This window comes from Lucilia cuprina, chromosome 6, assembly GCF_022045245.1.
Source record: "Lucilia cuprina isolate Lc7/37 chromosome 6, ASM2204524v1, whole genome shotgun sequence".
Classification (NCBI taxonomy): domain Eukaryota; kingdom Metazoa; phylum Arthropoda; class Insecta; order Diptera; family Calliphoridae; genus Lucilia; species Lucilia cuprina.
Genome location: NC_060954.1, coordinates 61,298,190 through 61,314,036, shown reverse-complemented (window position 1 = coordinate 61,314,036; position 15,847 = coordinate 61,298,190). Strand labels below are relative to the sequence as shown.

At 28.1% G+C, this 15,847-nt stretch overlaps 1 protein-coding gene across 3 annotated transcripts; it reads right to left on the bottom strand.

Moving 5' to 3' along the window:
• Window positions 1–15,127, bottom strand: LOC111678008 (lysosome membrane protein 2). 3 transcript variants are annotated; one of them, XM_046954604.1, is made up of 7 exons: window positions 14,995–15,127; window positions 7,384–7,758; window positions 5,217–5,308; window positions 4,918–5,145; window positions 4,560–4,841; window positions 3,906–4,497; window positions 1–695 (listed from the first exon to the last, which is right to left on the bottom strand). In XM_046954604.1, exons 2-7 carry the CDS (start codon window positions 7,727–7,729, stop codon window positions 382–384), a joined length of 1,854 nt encoding a protein of 617 aa, XP_046810560.1. In that variant the 5' UTR covers window positions 7,730–7,758; window positions 14,995–15,127; the 3' UTR covers window positions 1–381. The 3 variants fall into 3 exon arrangements, with proteins under 3 accessions (XP_046810560.1, XP_023295002.2, XP_046810561.1); XM_023439234.2 differs by lacking the exon at window positions 14,995–15,127 and adding an exon at window positions 12,204–12,454; XM_046954605.1 differs by lacking the exons at window positions 1–695; window positions 14,995–15,127 and adding exons at window positions 3,639–3,842; window positions 12,204–12,458.
• Between the last annotated feature and the right edge of the window lie 720 nt (window positions 15,128–15,847).

The following is a 15,847-nucleotide window of genomic DNA, read 5'->3' as shown; positions in this document are numbered from 1 at the left end:
TTAAAATTAAAAAAAAAATAAAAATAAACGAGAATTATAAAAAACAAAAAAATAATATAAAAAATTTGTCATTATTTAAAAAAATATATATATGTAATAATAGTAATCTAATCAGCATGATAATGCAGATTCATCTTTCTACTTAAAACTGACTAAAAACTAAAACTAAACACATACTCTTAAAAACATACTAGATACAGCTAAAATAAACTCACACAGATACAACATACATACAACTACAAATGTTTGCAAACTGTATGTATCTATGAGAGTGTCTGAAATTCCTATTTATATATTTGTTTACAAAATTTGTATGGAGTTTTTGTTTAAATTTAATATTTGATAATATTTTGTTTATAATTTGTTATATTTATTCACAAATCATGATTGTTGTTGCATCTGTGACAAACTGACCGATGACAGGTGTAATGCGCGCAGTTCGGCATTTAAAAATTTCTCATTTTGCATCAGATACTCTTCACGTTTACGAGCCAAATAATAAAAACCGGCCACAATTAAGGCAAACGTCACCAAACACATCAATAGTGTACCATACTTGAGGGTATACTGTATGAGATTAAGACCAAAAGTACTGGCATACAAGGTGTCGATCACTTCATCCGTAAAATCACCCGAAGTAATTTCAATCCATATCAAGGGTAAAATCATGCCATGATCAAGACGCCTCAATTTATCTTTAGAAAAAAAACATAACAAAATACATAAAATTAATTATGATTAAAGAGTTATAAATAAACAAAAAAAAAAACAAATATACAACAAGTGTGTCTTCGAAATTATATTTAAATTTTTAACAAAATTCAAATTAAACATAAATATGTTAATAATAAATGTTTATAAATCTGATACGAGTTTATAGATTAATCTGATTGCGTTTTTATGACTGAAGCTTTTTTTTCCTTTAAATGTTTATCAAATATGCAGATCACATAATAGCAACAAAAAAAATTAACATTTTCTTCTCATTTAATGGAAATATTTATACAAATAAAATATTAATTAATTTGCATCTTATAAATTTGTGTTTAGAGTACAACAAATAATGAGAAAAAAATACAAATACAAATTCACAAGAAATGAACTAAATTAACATAAATAAACACACAGTAGTTGAGATAAGACGGTCGTCAGACGGACATTCAGACTGTTCTTTTTTTTTCTTCGGAAATTGATATTTTATTTTAAACTTTAATTTAATCAATTAGACGGTGCGGTGCGACTCCGTGACAGTTGTGTATATCGTGGAATTATTATTAGAAAACTTTATTTCCATTAACTCAGAAACTAGAAACAAAATATTGTTTGTTTCGCCATCTATTACTGAAAGTTCAATTGAAGTAATATTTGCTATTTAAAAGATGTATGATGTGGTTTTATCATTTGCACATGGAAATTTAATTTAATTTTAAAAGATTAGGTCCTATTTCCTATTTTAACACATAATTTAAAGAGCTAAATTGTAAGTTGGGCGAATCCCATAAATATTTCATGATCCAATGTTTCAACATGTAAGAAGTTTGATTAAATCAGTTCAAAAATCTAGGAAAGAATGTATAATGAAATAGATGGGACAGGGGGAAGATGACATCTAAATAAGTAAGTAACTAACTAAATAACTAACTAACTAACTAACCAAATAACTAACTAGTTAGTTAGTTTAAAAGGAGGATGTACATAAATACATCAAATCCGAAGAAATGCACCTAGGCCTCTATTGGGCCTGTTGTGCCCTCCTTAACCAGTCCCTCAGGTGGGAATCGAACCCACCACATCCGGTCTACCACACTAGAACAATAACCAATAACTTACCTTAGGCCACATCAACTAAATAACTAAATAATTTACTAACTAACTACCTAACTAACTTACTACCTAACTAATTAGCTAACTAACCAACTTACTAAGTAACGAACCAGTCAATAGACTGATAAATAGTATAAGTTCTATTATAGAATATAACAATAGAAGTAATGGATTACTACAAAGACTAGTCAATAAACTAGTCTGTATTATAGTCCATTAACCATCAATACAATATTCCATATACTAGTCATTAGATTTGTCCATAGACCAATTAATAGACAGAGCCATAGAGTAGTCAATAGAATATTAGTGGATTAGTCCAAATAATAATCAATAGGCTAGTTCATATACTATTTAATAAGCAAGTTCATAGACTCCTGAAAGAACTAACCAATAGACTAGTCCATAAAATAGTTAATAGACTAGTCAACTCTTCTTCATAGACTACTCCAATGACTAGTGAGTAGACCACTCAAAGAACCAGTCCATAGAATAGTCAATAGAAAAGTCTATAGATTAGTTAATAGACTACCCCATAGAATAGTAAAAAGACCAGTCCACAAATAAGTCCATAGAATAGTAAATGAAAATATTCATTGATTAGTCAATAGACTAGTCCAGTTCACAGATGAGGCCATATAATAGTGAATAGACTAGTAAACTCGCTTATTAATATACCAGTCCATAGAAAAGTCCATTGACTAGTTTTTGATTAGTCCGTAGAATTGTCAATAGGCTAGTCCATAGTTTGGCCCATAGAATAATTAACAGACTAGTCTATTCACTACTCTATGGACTAATCTGTGCCTCAGGTGGAAACTAACTAACCAACTTACTAAGTAACGAACTAATTAACTAACTACCTATCTAACCTACTAACTTACTAACTTATTTACTAACTAAGTAACTGCCTAACTAACTAAATAACTAACGGACCAAAAATATTTTTATCAAAAATCTAATTTTTCACAAAAAGTATAGCCGATCATATTCGACTATGGTCTACACCTGTTATGAGTATAGTTTTATGGGATTTATATTTGATTTGTAAAGAGATACTTGTTTATTTGTCGTAGTTATGAGCTAAAAAACCTAGGACGGAAGGTACCGTTTTATGGGGCCTAGATGAAATAATGGACCAAAGTCAAAAATTTTAACTGGTCCCTCGGTCCCTAGACCGAAAATCATATATGTTGCAACATTGCGCGCAAGGTTTACATGGAAAGCCAGCCAGACGGACGACTCTGAAATTTATTCTCAGTCGATCGGTATACTTTAAGTAGGGTGTAGGATGCACAAATATTTTTGAGCGTTTAAAGTTATTCTTATGGATGAAATAATTGAGAATACGTTTTCCGATTTAGAAATTGTGTAATTTAGAACAAATGCTGATTGCAAAAATAATATTCTTTAATTAATTTTTTAACTATTACTAATGAGAGGAAGTTTGAAAACTTTCCTCATCATTTTCTAAGTAAAACAAACGCTGACCTGACTACACATGTTGTCAATTACAGCAATACTTTTGTTAAATGTTTTTGAAATCTATTAACGTTTTCATTATCTTAACAGCTTACAGTGGGTCTAATTGTTAAAAAAAGGAAAATCTAAAATGAAATAATACATATCCTAGAACATTCTTAAATGTTTATTTAATTAAATTATTTTAATAACTTTTACATTTATGTTAAATCTAATGGCACATAAATGTTTGAACCCACTGTTAAGCGCCTGCAGGGGTTTTAATTTTAAACACACTCTTGCAATGAATATGCAAATAAATTATTTATTTTTAAAGTTACGTATAAATTTGTATTTTTTTTTTTATTTCTTCTCTTTATTTACTATTTACACAACTCATTCATAAATAATTTACAATGAATGATCAATATTTAGACGATCAATTTACTTTTCACAATACAACAACTTATAAAAATCGAAACCTTCATCATGTTAAGTAATAATGATTTAGTTTTGTTTTGTACAAGGCAGTGAAGTAAACAAATCAAACCTAATAACTAATCGTATAATAACGAATAAGTATACATTTTGATGTCATAGTTTTAAAACTCTGCACTTACCTTTAACAAGTTGTCCCTTATGCAAACCGAGATTAATTTGTATGCGCGATGCTCCACTTATAGGAAATCCAAATCTTGGATGCACATCAGCATATGTCTGATGCAATTCCTGTTTTGGTTCTATGCCCTCAAAGTCTTTATAAATAATTGGATCTCCCGAAAAGAAATGTGGAAAGGAGGGATAAATGGGGGCATCATCATAACAGCGTGTGGCATTTATAACACCACTAGGCAAACAGGTTTCTGTATTGTGACAATAACAGGCATTATTCGGATTCTCTTCGGGATTTGCGAATACATTAAGGGGTGTGCGATAACGTAAAGCATCGATATTATTGAAAATTGTAACTTCTTTTTCAAAGTGCAGTGGTATTTTGCGGCATAAAACCTGCAGAAAAACATTAAGTGGTTCTCTGGTCTCCACCATATGAGGTGGAAACATAGAGGGATCTGAACCGTCAACACGATTGCACTCATCATCAGTCCAAAAATCCAAACTTGGTTTACCATTAAATTGTGTTATAATGCTAAATTTGTGTATATCATCTTCACCGGTATTGATTTGTAAAGAATCTACACTGGTGCCATTGCGCTGAAATCAATTTGAAAATTATGAAATTTTTCTATATATAAATAAAATTCCATTTTACTTACATTCATTAATAAACCAAATTTAGAATTAGCACCACTGGAAAATAAATTCTTTAAAGATAATATCTTATCCGTATAACCCCAGAGAAAATCTTTGGCTACGAGTTTCTTAAATGGTTGTTCTCCAGTATTTTTGACTGCATTAAAAGTAATGGTTTTGGTGATAAAACTTTTGATCTTATCCACAGTTAGTGAGGCAGCTAAAAATGGTACATTTGGCACTATGACATCAATATTTTCCCCATGAGAAGATTTTTCTGGTAAAAATTCATAACTTCTATGATCCTAAAAATATTGAAAACAAAAAATTTTTCATTTCATTTCAGAATAAAATAAAAAAACATAAAATCATTTAACTTACTCGGAATGTTACTGTATAATTATCATTGAAGACCACATTGGCTTTTGTGGTATGTTCCTTATAGATCAAGGGACCAATATCATCAACTTTTATCTTATCAGCCTTGTACTCTAAATAATCTTGTATATTTGTATAATTGAAAATGTGTACTTTAAGTAAGGTGTCATATTTGGGATTGGGATTCATCCAGGATTTAGCTGTTTCAGAATTATTAGCTAAAATAAGATTCTATAAAATCGAATATATCAAATTGATTATATACATATAACATAAACTTTTCGTTCTAGTAACTAACATACCTCTAACATTGTGTTGTTGTAATACTCTGTAAACCACATGACAAAAAATCCAGTTAAACTTATAATAAATAATAAGAAGACAACTCCCAGAACTGTAAGTAGAATAATAAAATTAAATATTTATATTTTAACAAAATTAATTATTATTATTTTTTTCAAATTTCTAATAAATTATATTTTAAATAAAGTTGTTTCTAATATTTTAAGGAAAATATAAAAAATAACTATTTGAATAAAATGTTTAAAAAGTTTATCTGTTTTTAGCGGGCAATAAACCGATAATAAATTCTAAAATAACAACGACTTTAGTGTTTAAACAAAAAAAATAAAATATTTAGTATTTTAACAGCGTAATGCATAATAATAATGAATCTCAAATTAAGTTTAGCAAACAAATAGGCGGCGCCGCACTTTGTATTAATTTTATTATTCTTAAAAGATCTTATAATCATCATATAATACATATGAATGTATTGACAAGAATATAAACCTATTGTAAGCTCTTCTCTTATAAGGTCAAAGGTCAAATCTTTTAATAAAAGTTAAACACGCGTAAACGTCAAAGTTAAAATCTTCAAATCAACTAACAAACTAACGGTGTCGTGTCTTAATGTCCATGGAAGTTATGCCTCTCTTTATTGAGTCATAGTGTCCATGGGTGTTATGACAATTTTAAAAAGTCCATTCCAAAGAGTCCATTCATAAAAAAGGCGGAGACGGTATTCGAAACACACCAGAATTTAGAACACCTGAACCCAGCCGAAAACCGGCTATCCAAACTTTTCTTACGAAATCCAAATACAAGAAATTTACGAGCAATTCTTTCGGGATAAGAGTTTCTTTTTACTGTCCAGTGACATAATGTCCATGGAAGTTATGACTCTCTTTATTGAGTTATAGTGTACATAGACGTTATGACAATTTTAAAAGTGTCACAATGTCTAAGCGCAAAATGACATAAAGTCAATGAATTTAAAAGAGTACATTCATAAAAAAGGCTTAATTTAGTAAAGTCGGTATTTGAAATACACCAACATTTAAAACTCCTGAGCTCGACCGGAAGCCGGCTATCCACGACACTTTTCTTACGTAATCCAAATACAACAAATTAAGAACCAATTCGTTTCGGGATAAAATTTTTCCTTTCCTAAATTCTAAACAAATGTTCGAATATATTTCTGTTTCTAAAGTGTTACAATGTCCCCGGACATTATGACACTATCCATCCATTATCCACAGGCAATGTGACTTTTTTTGGCCTGTCATAACGGGCTTGGATATTACGTCAATGGACCCTACATGAACAAACTGAAAGTCGGACAGAAAGTTTATAAAAATGTATGAACGTAGTCTATGATCTATTCGACTAACTAGTCTACTGACTACTCTATGGAGTAGTCTATTTACTAGTCTATGGGCTATTCAATTAACTGGACTATTCTATTGACTAGCATTTGGACTAATCTATGGATTCGTCTATTAACTATTCTATGGAATATGCTATTGATTAGTTTAGGTATTAATCTAATGACTAGTCTAGAGGCTAGTCTATAGGACAAATATGTAAATTGCTATAGAAGTAATAACTATATACTTGTAAAAGCTTTTAATTTTAACTTTTAAATGTCAACTTTCAAATGTCAAAAAAATAAAGTATAAAAATACTGAATTATCCATGCCTGTACATTTAAATAAAACACAATCAAATTAATAAAACATATACTAATTAATGTGTGTATTTAAATTAAATTAAAATTCTCCAAGATTCCACTAACATCAATCATTACGTTTTTTTTGGCAAAATTCTGAAACCTCACAAAAAAAATTATTTTGTTTCTATTTTTAATTGTCAAAATTTTATTTTTATTCGCACTGAGAGTGAAAAAAATGAATGCGATTATAAATGTAAACAAAACAAACAAACAACGAGTATTATCAGTGTATCATTCCATTTATTGTTGTTGTCATAAATTGTTTATCACGTTTTTATGATGACTATTGTTGTTGTTGTTATTATTATAGTAATTACTTTTATTTTTATTATTGTTTTCATGGTTTTGTTATTGTTTACATAAATGCAAAATGCACCTACATATACTACATACTTATGTATGTATATTAAAGTACATTTTTAAATAAGAGAATTTGTATGTTTGTAATTACTTACGTATCAATGTTCCCATTTCTTTTGTTCGCTGTTCTTTTTCTCCAATTATTTCATAAACTAATTCGAAAAGACTTTGTTGTGTTTTTTTACTCTCACTGCGATTGTATTTAACAACTGCAACTGCGGCTGCAGCCGCAACGTTTTCACCATTACAATGTTCTGTCATTTTTTTGTTGTTCATATGATTTTCCTTGTTGTTATGTTGTTCTTGTTGCTGCTGCTGCTGTTGTTCGTTGACATCATTGTTGCTGCAATCATCATTTGTTGTTTCAGGAGAATTTAATGGTACATCAGATTCTGTTTTATCACTGTGTTTGAGTTTAAGTTCTTGCTGACCTAAAGCCATGTTTGAGCGAGTATTATCACTACTTTATTCTGGCAATATAAAAAAAGAATAAGATGAGTTCCATTAAATATTGAATAATTCGTTCGATCTTTTGTTTTTGTGCTTAAAACAGTTGCCGGAAGTAAAGGGAATATTTTAATGCCAATAGGGAAAAGGAAACATTTCTAGCAAATCTATGCGGAAGTGTTTCAAAAAAAGTACACATCTTGGCTATAAAGTATAAGTTTGTTTGTATGTATATATGTTAGTATTTATGTGTTGTCTACGGCTAAGTGTAAAATAGGGTCGAGTCGTTTGTTTGTACTCTTGTATTAGTAAAAACTGATAAGTCTACTTGAAATTTGCTGATTTTTTCTGTCTCAAACAATTTGATAAGAAGACGCGAGTTTTTAAAAGAACTGATAGTGATTTGTGCTTATATACAAAAAATAAAACAAAAACTTTCTAGTTCAATGACATTTCTTTGTACTTAACAACTATAAAGTCACCTCTAGTATTGATAATTATAGTCTACTTAAGAGTCTATAATGTAGAGTATGTAAATATGTACATACACATGTATGTCAAGTAATATATGTATATACATTACACACAAAATTCTTTTAAATTTGGTTACTTTATAAATACAAAATGCACTTTTTAAATAAATTATTTAGATTATAGAAAGATTTAAATTATTTTAAATTACTTTTTCCAAGAGTTTTTCTATATATATAAGTTTACAGTTTTAAAGTTTAACGACTAATAAATCTTATTGCTTTTAGCAGCTCTCTAGTTGAAATTAGAATTTTCTATTATTTAAGTTTCATTTAAAAAGTCCATTTATGTGTCTAACAAATTCTCTAAAAATAATATTTACATTTCACAATATTTAAACAATTTCTAATAAGTAGTTATACTTATTTGACAATTTATTTGTTTTTAATAAGTACTATATATCGTCATCTGTTGAAAAATAATCTATATATAAATGTTGAAGATAAGTGTATAATCCCAATAAATCCACGTTATGCCATTATCGAGCCTGTTATGCGCACCTTTCAATGAAAAAGTGTTGTTTTTAAATGTTAAGAAACTCAGTTTCCTAGACGTAATTTCCTGAAAATTGCTCCCTAAATGTTAATGAGGAATGTAATTCCTTGAATAATATCCAAGATACTTGGAAATTATATAACTTTTGATTCGTCCATTTTAACGGGAACACATATAGCCAAAACTTTATAAAAACCCTAAGGAGTTAAGACCGTTAAATAATCTAATCTAATATCGACAAATTAGAATTTTTTATTTTGAATTTTGAAAAGAATAAATAAAATTATGAATCCAATATACTTAAGTGAATAAATTGTTGTGTTAATTGTCTGGACAGCAATCGTATCTAGTGTTTTGAATCTGAGTTCTGCGAATGTCCCAGAATATTATAATACAATTAATTTGATCAATGTTCTAATAACATAATTCAACAAATTTTTAACTAGATTATAGTTTTGTAAAGGATTCATCTCGACTTTATGAAAATGTGTAATGTTGTCGGAAGATCAGATTCCCCTTTAATCCCTTTTTTATATTTTATCGAAACGATATATTAAGATTTTACATACAAAAAACCGGAGCTTGAGATATCGGACCTTAGACATTTTATTCTGAAATTTGAAAAATGTGATTAAAAAATAATTTTTTCGCTACATTTTTTTGAAACAAATCTAAAAGTCACAAGTTTATTTTTTAGATATCTCTTTTGTTTGCTAATATATAGCCCGTTTAGATATCACTTACAGACAACTACTTCTATCTATATACTTAAAAATGAATGTGTGCAAACGCTATAGACTAACTAAACGGCTCAACCGATTTTCTTTAAATTTTCACAGCGTATTCCTGTATGTCTAGAATTGGCAATAGACTACTTTTTATTTTGAAGTTTCAAGTGGGCTAGGAGCCACGCCCATTTTAAGAAAATATAAAATTCCTATATTTGAAATAATATAACAGTTAGAGCTCTCCAATTTTGTTGGAGTCACTTTAGTGTCAATTAGATGTTTTAGGATAAAAAGTGTGCGGACTAGCAATGGGTGATTTGGCACTTCCCATAGAAAAAAGATACGAAATTTCGCTTATCTGTGAAACTAAAAGAACTAGATTCTTCATGTTTTGCACAAATTACTTTAATATTCATCTGAATATTTTGGAGGCAAAAGGCCAGACTCTAACCTGGAGTTTAAAGTTCCTTCATGAATTAAATTAAAAATTCGTATATCTAAGAAATTATTAGATCTAGAATATTCAAATTTACATTCATGTAAACATTTAGATAATATCGGGCACCATATACATGATTAAATACACAATTTTGTACATCTTGAAAACTGAAACATATTGTAAATCTCGAAAACTATTGTAGTTACAGTCTTCAAAATCGTAAAGTGGATTTTTTTCTATTGTTTTTAGGGTACAAAACATACTGGGTTTAGCTAGTATTTTTATAAATAAAAAGTTTACTTCGACCAACTATATCGTATCGAATACTTATTTTGACTAAACTATGTTGTATATTTGCTGGAGAAACTCGACTTGTATTGATCGCGTTTCAATCCTTTTGAACAATTTTCTTTATTCCCGGAATTAAACTTTTTTCTTTTGTTCTTCAGTAATTTCAAACTTTAAATTCTAACAAATTTAATATAAATTTTAAACAATGTAATTTTATAACAAGAATCATCCTAAGCACACTTGTTATGTTGTTTATATTTTTAAGGACCCTTCACACAATCACACTTATACGTACTTTAAATCTTATAAAAATGTAAAATTAATGCAATCTGTTTAACAAAAAATAATTGTGTTTTGTTTCACTTTTTATGACTTTTTTCATTCCGTTTTTAATGTCAACAATATAATTTTCCGATCCTATTAAGTATTTATGTATATTTTGGATCCTTATAGAAAGCGTGTGGATTAAGCCATGTCCGAACATTAAACCGAAACAACAACGTTTAGTATTTGTGTTGTTTTGTTACAGAGATGGGAAAGTATTTATGAATGTAATGCGATTTTTTTTGGAAAACTTAAAGAAAAATATATATAATTTAACACTAGGGTAAAGGGTATATAAGATACGGCATTGCCGAAGGTAGAACGCTTATTTTTTGTATATGTTTACATAAAAGTACATCCCTGATCTAATGAAGTTTTTTTTAATCATTTCAAAATAGGAAGAGGGCCATACGATTGTCAAATTTATATTTTTCCATTCGTATTTTCAATCAATGTGTAATGGATTTATTAGTTTTAGCGTTTAGACAACCCATCCCTTTTCTTCAACACACAATTTTGACAGATCATATTGCTTGTGTGCTAGTGTGAAGGGACTTAAATGAAAATTTTTCTAACATTTTGATCTTATTAAACTTATCACTGGTTTGCATTTCACTTGACGATATGTATTTTTTTTTTATTTATTTTTTGTATTTGTAAATAATAATAATAATAATAATGATTCTAAAAAGAAAACAATGTGCAGATAATGCGCGCGTACAAGAAGAGTCCAAAGTTTATTGCAATGGGGAAAGAAATTAACTCTGATGGATTATTGTTCATAGAAAATTCTAAACAGATAATATTTGTATTAAATAAATTTTATTATCACAATATTTTTTTTTATATTAGTAGTAGTATTTTATAAAAACAAATGTAGTTTAAATAGGTAGAGTTTTTGCAACAAAATATATTCTTTTAAACAAATTGATTAATTTTAATTATTTTTAAAAATTTTGCACTTTTATAATGTTTTAATTTAAAATATTAAATATCATAGCTTAAATTATATATTTCACTTTATTATAATTTCGTTTATAGTCCTTTAAGTTTAAAAACAAGTTTTATCCATGAGGCGTAAATTTCAAAATATTGAAATATATGTTTAAATAATATTATCATCATTTTCACTTTTAATTTCAATTTAATGTTTAATTATAAATACTTTTTCTTTTTATAATAAATAATTGTTTAATCCTTAATCAAACATTTTATTTTTAGACTGATTAATTGTTTTATCTTTTCCGATTGGAGCTGATAATATGTATTGTATTGAAATAGTTTTTTGGCACACTTTGATAATATTCAATATTTATTGCGGTTTGTTTTTTTCTGCTAAATTTCTTAATATTTTTTTAATAACAATTTTGATAAGAATTTTTTCTACTAATTTTAGAAACGTTTTTCTTAATTAATTCTTATTAATACACTTCCCCTAAAAAATTTTTATAAAAAATAGATTTTGACATTAAATTATTAAGAAATAATTTTGAAAAAATCCCACAAAACACACTTTTCAGAATTATTTTGTTATAAAGCATTTTTTAAATAAACTTTGACTTTGTTTTATTAGGAAATAATTTAGTAAAAATCACATGTTTTAAATATTTTTTTTATATAAATTTTGTTTTAAACCTTAAAATATTTGAAAATTACATACATTTTTATTTAAAACATTAAAGTATTATTTGGAATTTTTTTAAAAACTTTTCACTTTTATTAGTTTATCTGAATAATTAGCATTAAAACACATTTAAGGATATTTTTTGCAATTTTCTTTTTAAAACACTCCGTGTTAATGCGTTATTAATTTTTAATTTTAATTAATTTATTTTTTAAGAAAAATTTCACTTAGAACATTTTTTTTTTATTTAATAGAGATACTAGCTCTGCGTTAAGGTAACGGCAACTGACTAACAACTTAATAATTTTTACCATATCGGTTCTACTAGGCAATGGGTGAAATATGAAATAATAAAATAATAATTCAAAAGATCACTCGTAATAATAAGAATAATCACACAAATAAAATATTAAATGAAACATACAATGAACAAAAACAAAAATATTTATAAAATAAAAACAAAACAATGTGTACGTTGAGGATTTTAATATAAAAATACACGAAGAATATATGTTTTCTTATTTGAAACACACAAACATATATACATACATATACATATACACTTATATATTACTATATATTAATTATTTGTTTCTGAAATCGCTGTGATGCCTGTTTTTTCCTACGAACAACAAAAGCCTTATCTACACTGTTCGAAATTCTAGACGTTACAAAAAAATTATACGACGAAGTTTGTTTTCCCAGCAGAGAGAAAGACATTTCTTTTTACATTACTTTGACCACAATGAAAAAAAAACAAAAACAAAAATGAAAACATTTTGTTTTTACACAACTACTTTTGGAATCACATATCCAAGATTATCAATCCATGATAAAGAATAATAGACCCAAAAATGAGAGCGAGAGAAAAATTTAATTTTCTTTGTTTTTGTTATTTATTTCTGCACATTTCCTGTTATCTTTATATAATACACGTTTGTTGATTACAATTTTCTATTAAAAGAGTGAGGATTTTCGTATTATTAAAATAGTACTTTATTGGGGGGGGGTAAAATTTGGAGTTTAAAAATGGAATAAATCTAAAGAATAAGTCAAATTAGTCAGAGATCATGTCTCTAGTCAGATCAATTGTCCAATCTATAGACGAAAGTTGAGCCTATAGTGTAATACAAGCATGGGAAATATAGTGCTTTAAACTTTTTGATATCGAAAAATTCCAACTTATAAAGTTTTGATAACTAGTCCAGATCTAGTTAATAGTCTATAGTCTAGTCTATAGTCTAGTCTATAGTCTAGTCTATAGTCTAGTCTATAGTCTAGTCTATAGTCTAGTCTATAGTCTAATCTATAGTCTAGTCTATAGTCTTGTCTATAGTCTAGTCTATAGTCTAGTCTATAGTCTTGTCTATAGTCTTGTCTATAGTCTAGTCTATAGTCTAGTCTATAGTCTAGTCTATAGTCTAGTCTATAGTCTAGTCTATAGTCTAGTCTATAGTCTAGTCTATAGTCTAGTCTATAGTCTAGTCTATAGTCTAGTCTATAGTCTAGTCTATAGTCTAGTCTATAGCCTAGTCTATAGTCTAGTCTATAGTCTAGTCTATAGTCTAGTCTATAGTCTAGTCTATAGTCTAGTCTATAGTCTAGTCTATAGTCTAGTCTATAGTCTAGTCTATAGTCTAGTCTATAGTCTAGTCTATAGTCTAGTCTATAGTCTAGTCTATAGTCTAGTCTATAGTCTAGTCTATAGTCTAGTCTATAGTCTAGTCTATAGTCTAGTCTATAGTCTAGTCTATAGTCTAGTCTATAGTCTAGTCTATAGTCTAGTCTATAGTCTAGTCTATAGTCTAGTCTATAGTCTAGTCTATAGTCTAGTCTATAGTCTAGTCTATAGTCTAGTCTATAGTCTAGTCTATAGTCTAGTCTATAGTCTAGTCTATATTCTAGTCTATAGTCTAGTCTATAGTCTAGTCTATAGTCTAGTCTATAGTCTAGTCTATAGTCTAGTCTATAGTCTAGTCTATAGTCTAGTCTATAGTCTAGTCTATAGTCTAGTCTATAGTCTAGTCTATAGTCTAGTCTATAGTCTAGTCTATAGTCTAGTCTATAGTCTAGTCTATAGTCTAGTCTATAGTCTAGTCTATAGTCTAGTCTATAGTCTAGTCTATAGTCTAGTCTATAGTCTAGTCTATAGTCTAGTCTATAGTCTAGTCTATAGTCTAGTCTATAGTCTAGTCTATAGTCTAGTCTATAGTCTAGTCTATAGTCTAGTCTATAGTCTAGTCTATAGTCTAGTCTATAGTCTAGTCTATAGTCTAGTCTATAGTCTAGTCTATAGTCTAGTCTATAGTCTAGTCTATAGTCTAGTCTATAGTCTAGTCTATAGTCTAGTCTATAGTCTAGTCTATAGTCTAGTCTATAGTCTAGTCTAAAGTCTAGTCTATAGTCTAGTCTATAGTCTAGTCTATAGTCTAGTCTATAATCTAGTCTATAGTCTAGTCTATAATCTAGTCTATAGTCTAGTCTATAGTCTAGTCTAAAGTCTAGTCTATAGTCTAGTCTATAGTCTAGTCTATAATCTAGTCTATAGTCTAGTCTATAATCTAGTCTATAGTCTGGTTCATCGGGGTAATCTCAAAACTACTCCCAAATAAAATGATCCATGCCTGCTGTACATAGGACTACTAAACGGATTATATACTCCAATAATGTTTACACATGAGTAGTTTTAGGACTCTTAAATGGATCATATCTACCAATTACTTTTGCAGGATTAGTTTTCCTTGTGATTAAGCCTACAGTTGATTTAATTGGATCAATTTCGAATTATTCTCAGTGTGACATTAGTAATCTTGTGTATAATACTTACAGTTCATTATTAGTTGGTGTGAGTTTTTTGTTCCTATTGAACACTTCTTGTTGAAGACTTTAATATGTATGTATGAAATCGTGCTCTCTTTAATTATTAGTGTTGTTGTTGTTCAGCTGATTCTTCATGCTTTGGGGGATCTAGAAAAAACATTATTTTAATATGAGTATGAATATGCAATTAAAAGTGTACCCTGTAGCTCGGTAGAATAATATAGCATATAAATAGGTATCAAGTAATTATGTTACTTTTATTTTACAATTGATCTTTACAATAGATTAACTTGTGTGATTTCTGATAATTACATTTTTTAAAGAATATTTTAGTTTAGTTTAAAATGGTCTTCTCTCGAGACCAAACGACACTAAATTGACATTTGCTCTTAATTATGAAGAGTACATAACTGTCAAAATAAAAAACCTTATTAGAGGTAATATCATCCTAAAAGGTATTAATGGACACCCTCTGAAACTGTTGGGTACTCTATATATTGTATGATGGTAGATAATGGTTATTTTTTTAAGGTCTCTGGTGTTTGGACATTTATACGACTTAAATATTCTATTCGAAGCCTACAACGAATTAGTGATTGTCAAATACGATGTGAAAGAGTGATTGTGTTGTGGTTGTTGGTATTGTTTTCAGAATATCTCTTATCATTCGTAGTGAAATATACATTTTGCACAAACTATTTGTTTTATTATAGTTTATATTAGTTTTGTTTTAAACAATTTTGTATTTGGTAGTTTTTAGTTAAATTTTAATTGTTGCTACAATTTATTTTAAAATCGGCTGTAGTCAAGTTATTGAACTTTTGCTATTTGTTGTTGTTGTTGTCATTGAGGATTTTTGT

Excerpts from the sequence above, each read along its gene's own strand:
- LOC111678008 (XM_046954604.1), bottom strand. The coding sequence starts at position 7,729 with ATGGCTTTAGGTCAGCAAGAACTTAAACTCAAACACAGTGATAAAACA. Across the intron at positions 5,309-7,383 it reads AGAAATGGGAACATTGATAC|TTCTGGGAGTTGTCTTCTTA; the intron begins GTAAGTAATTAC and ends TTCTACTTACAG. Across the intron at positions 5,146-5,216 it reads ACAACAACACAATGTTAGAG|AATCTTATTTTAGCTAATAA; the intron begins GTATGTTAGTTA and ends TCGATTTTATAG.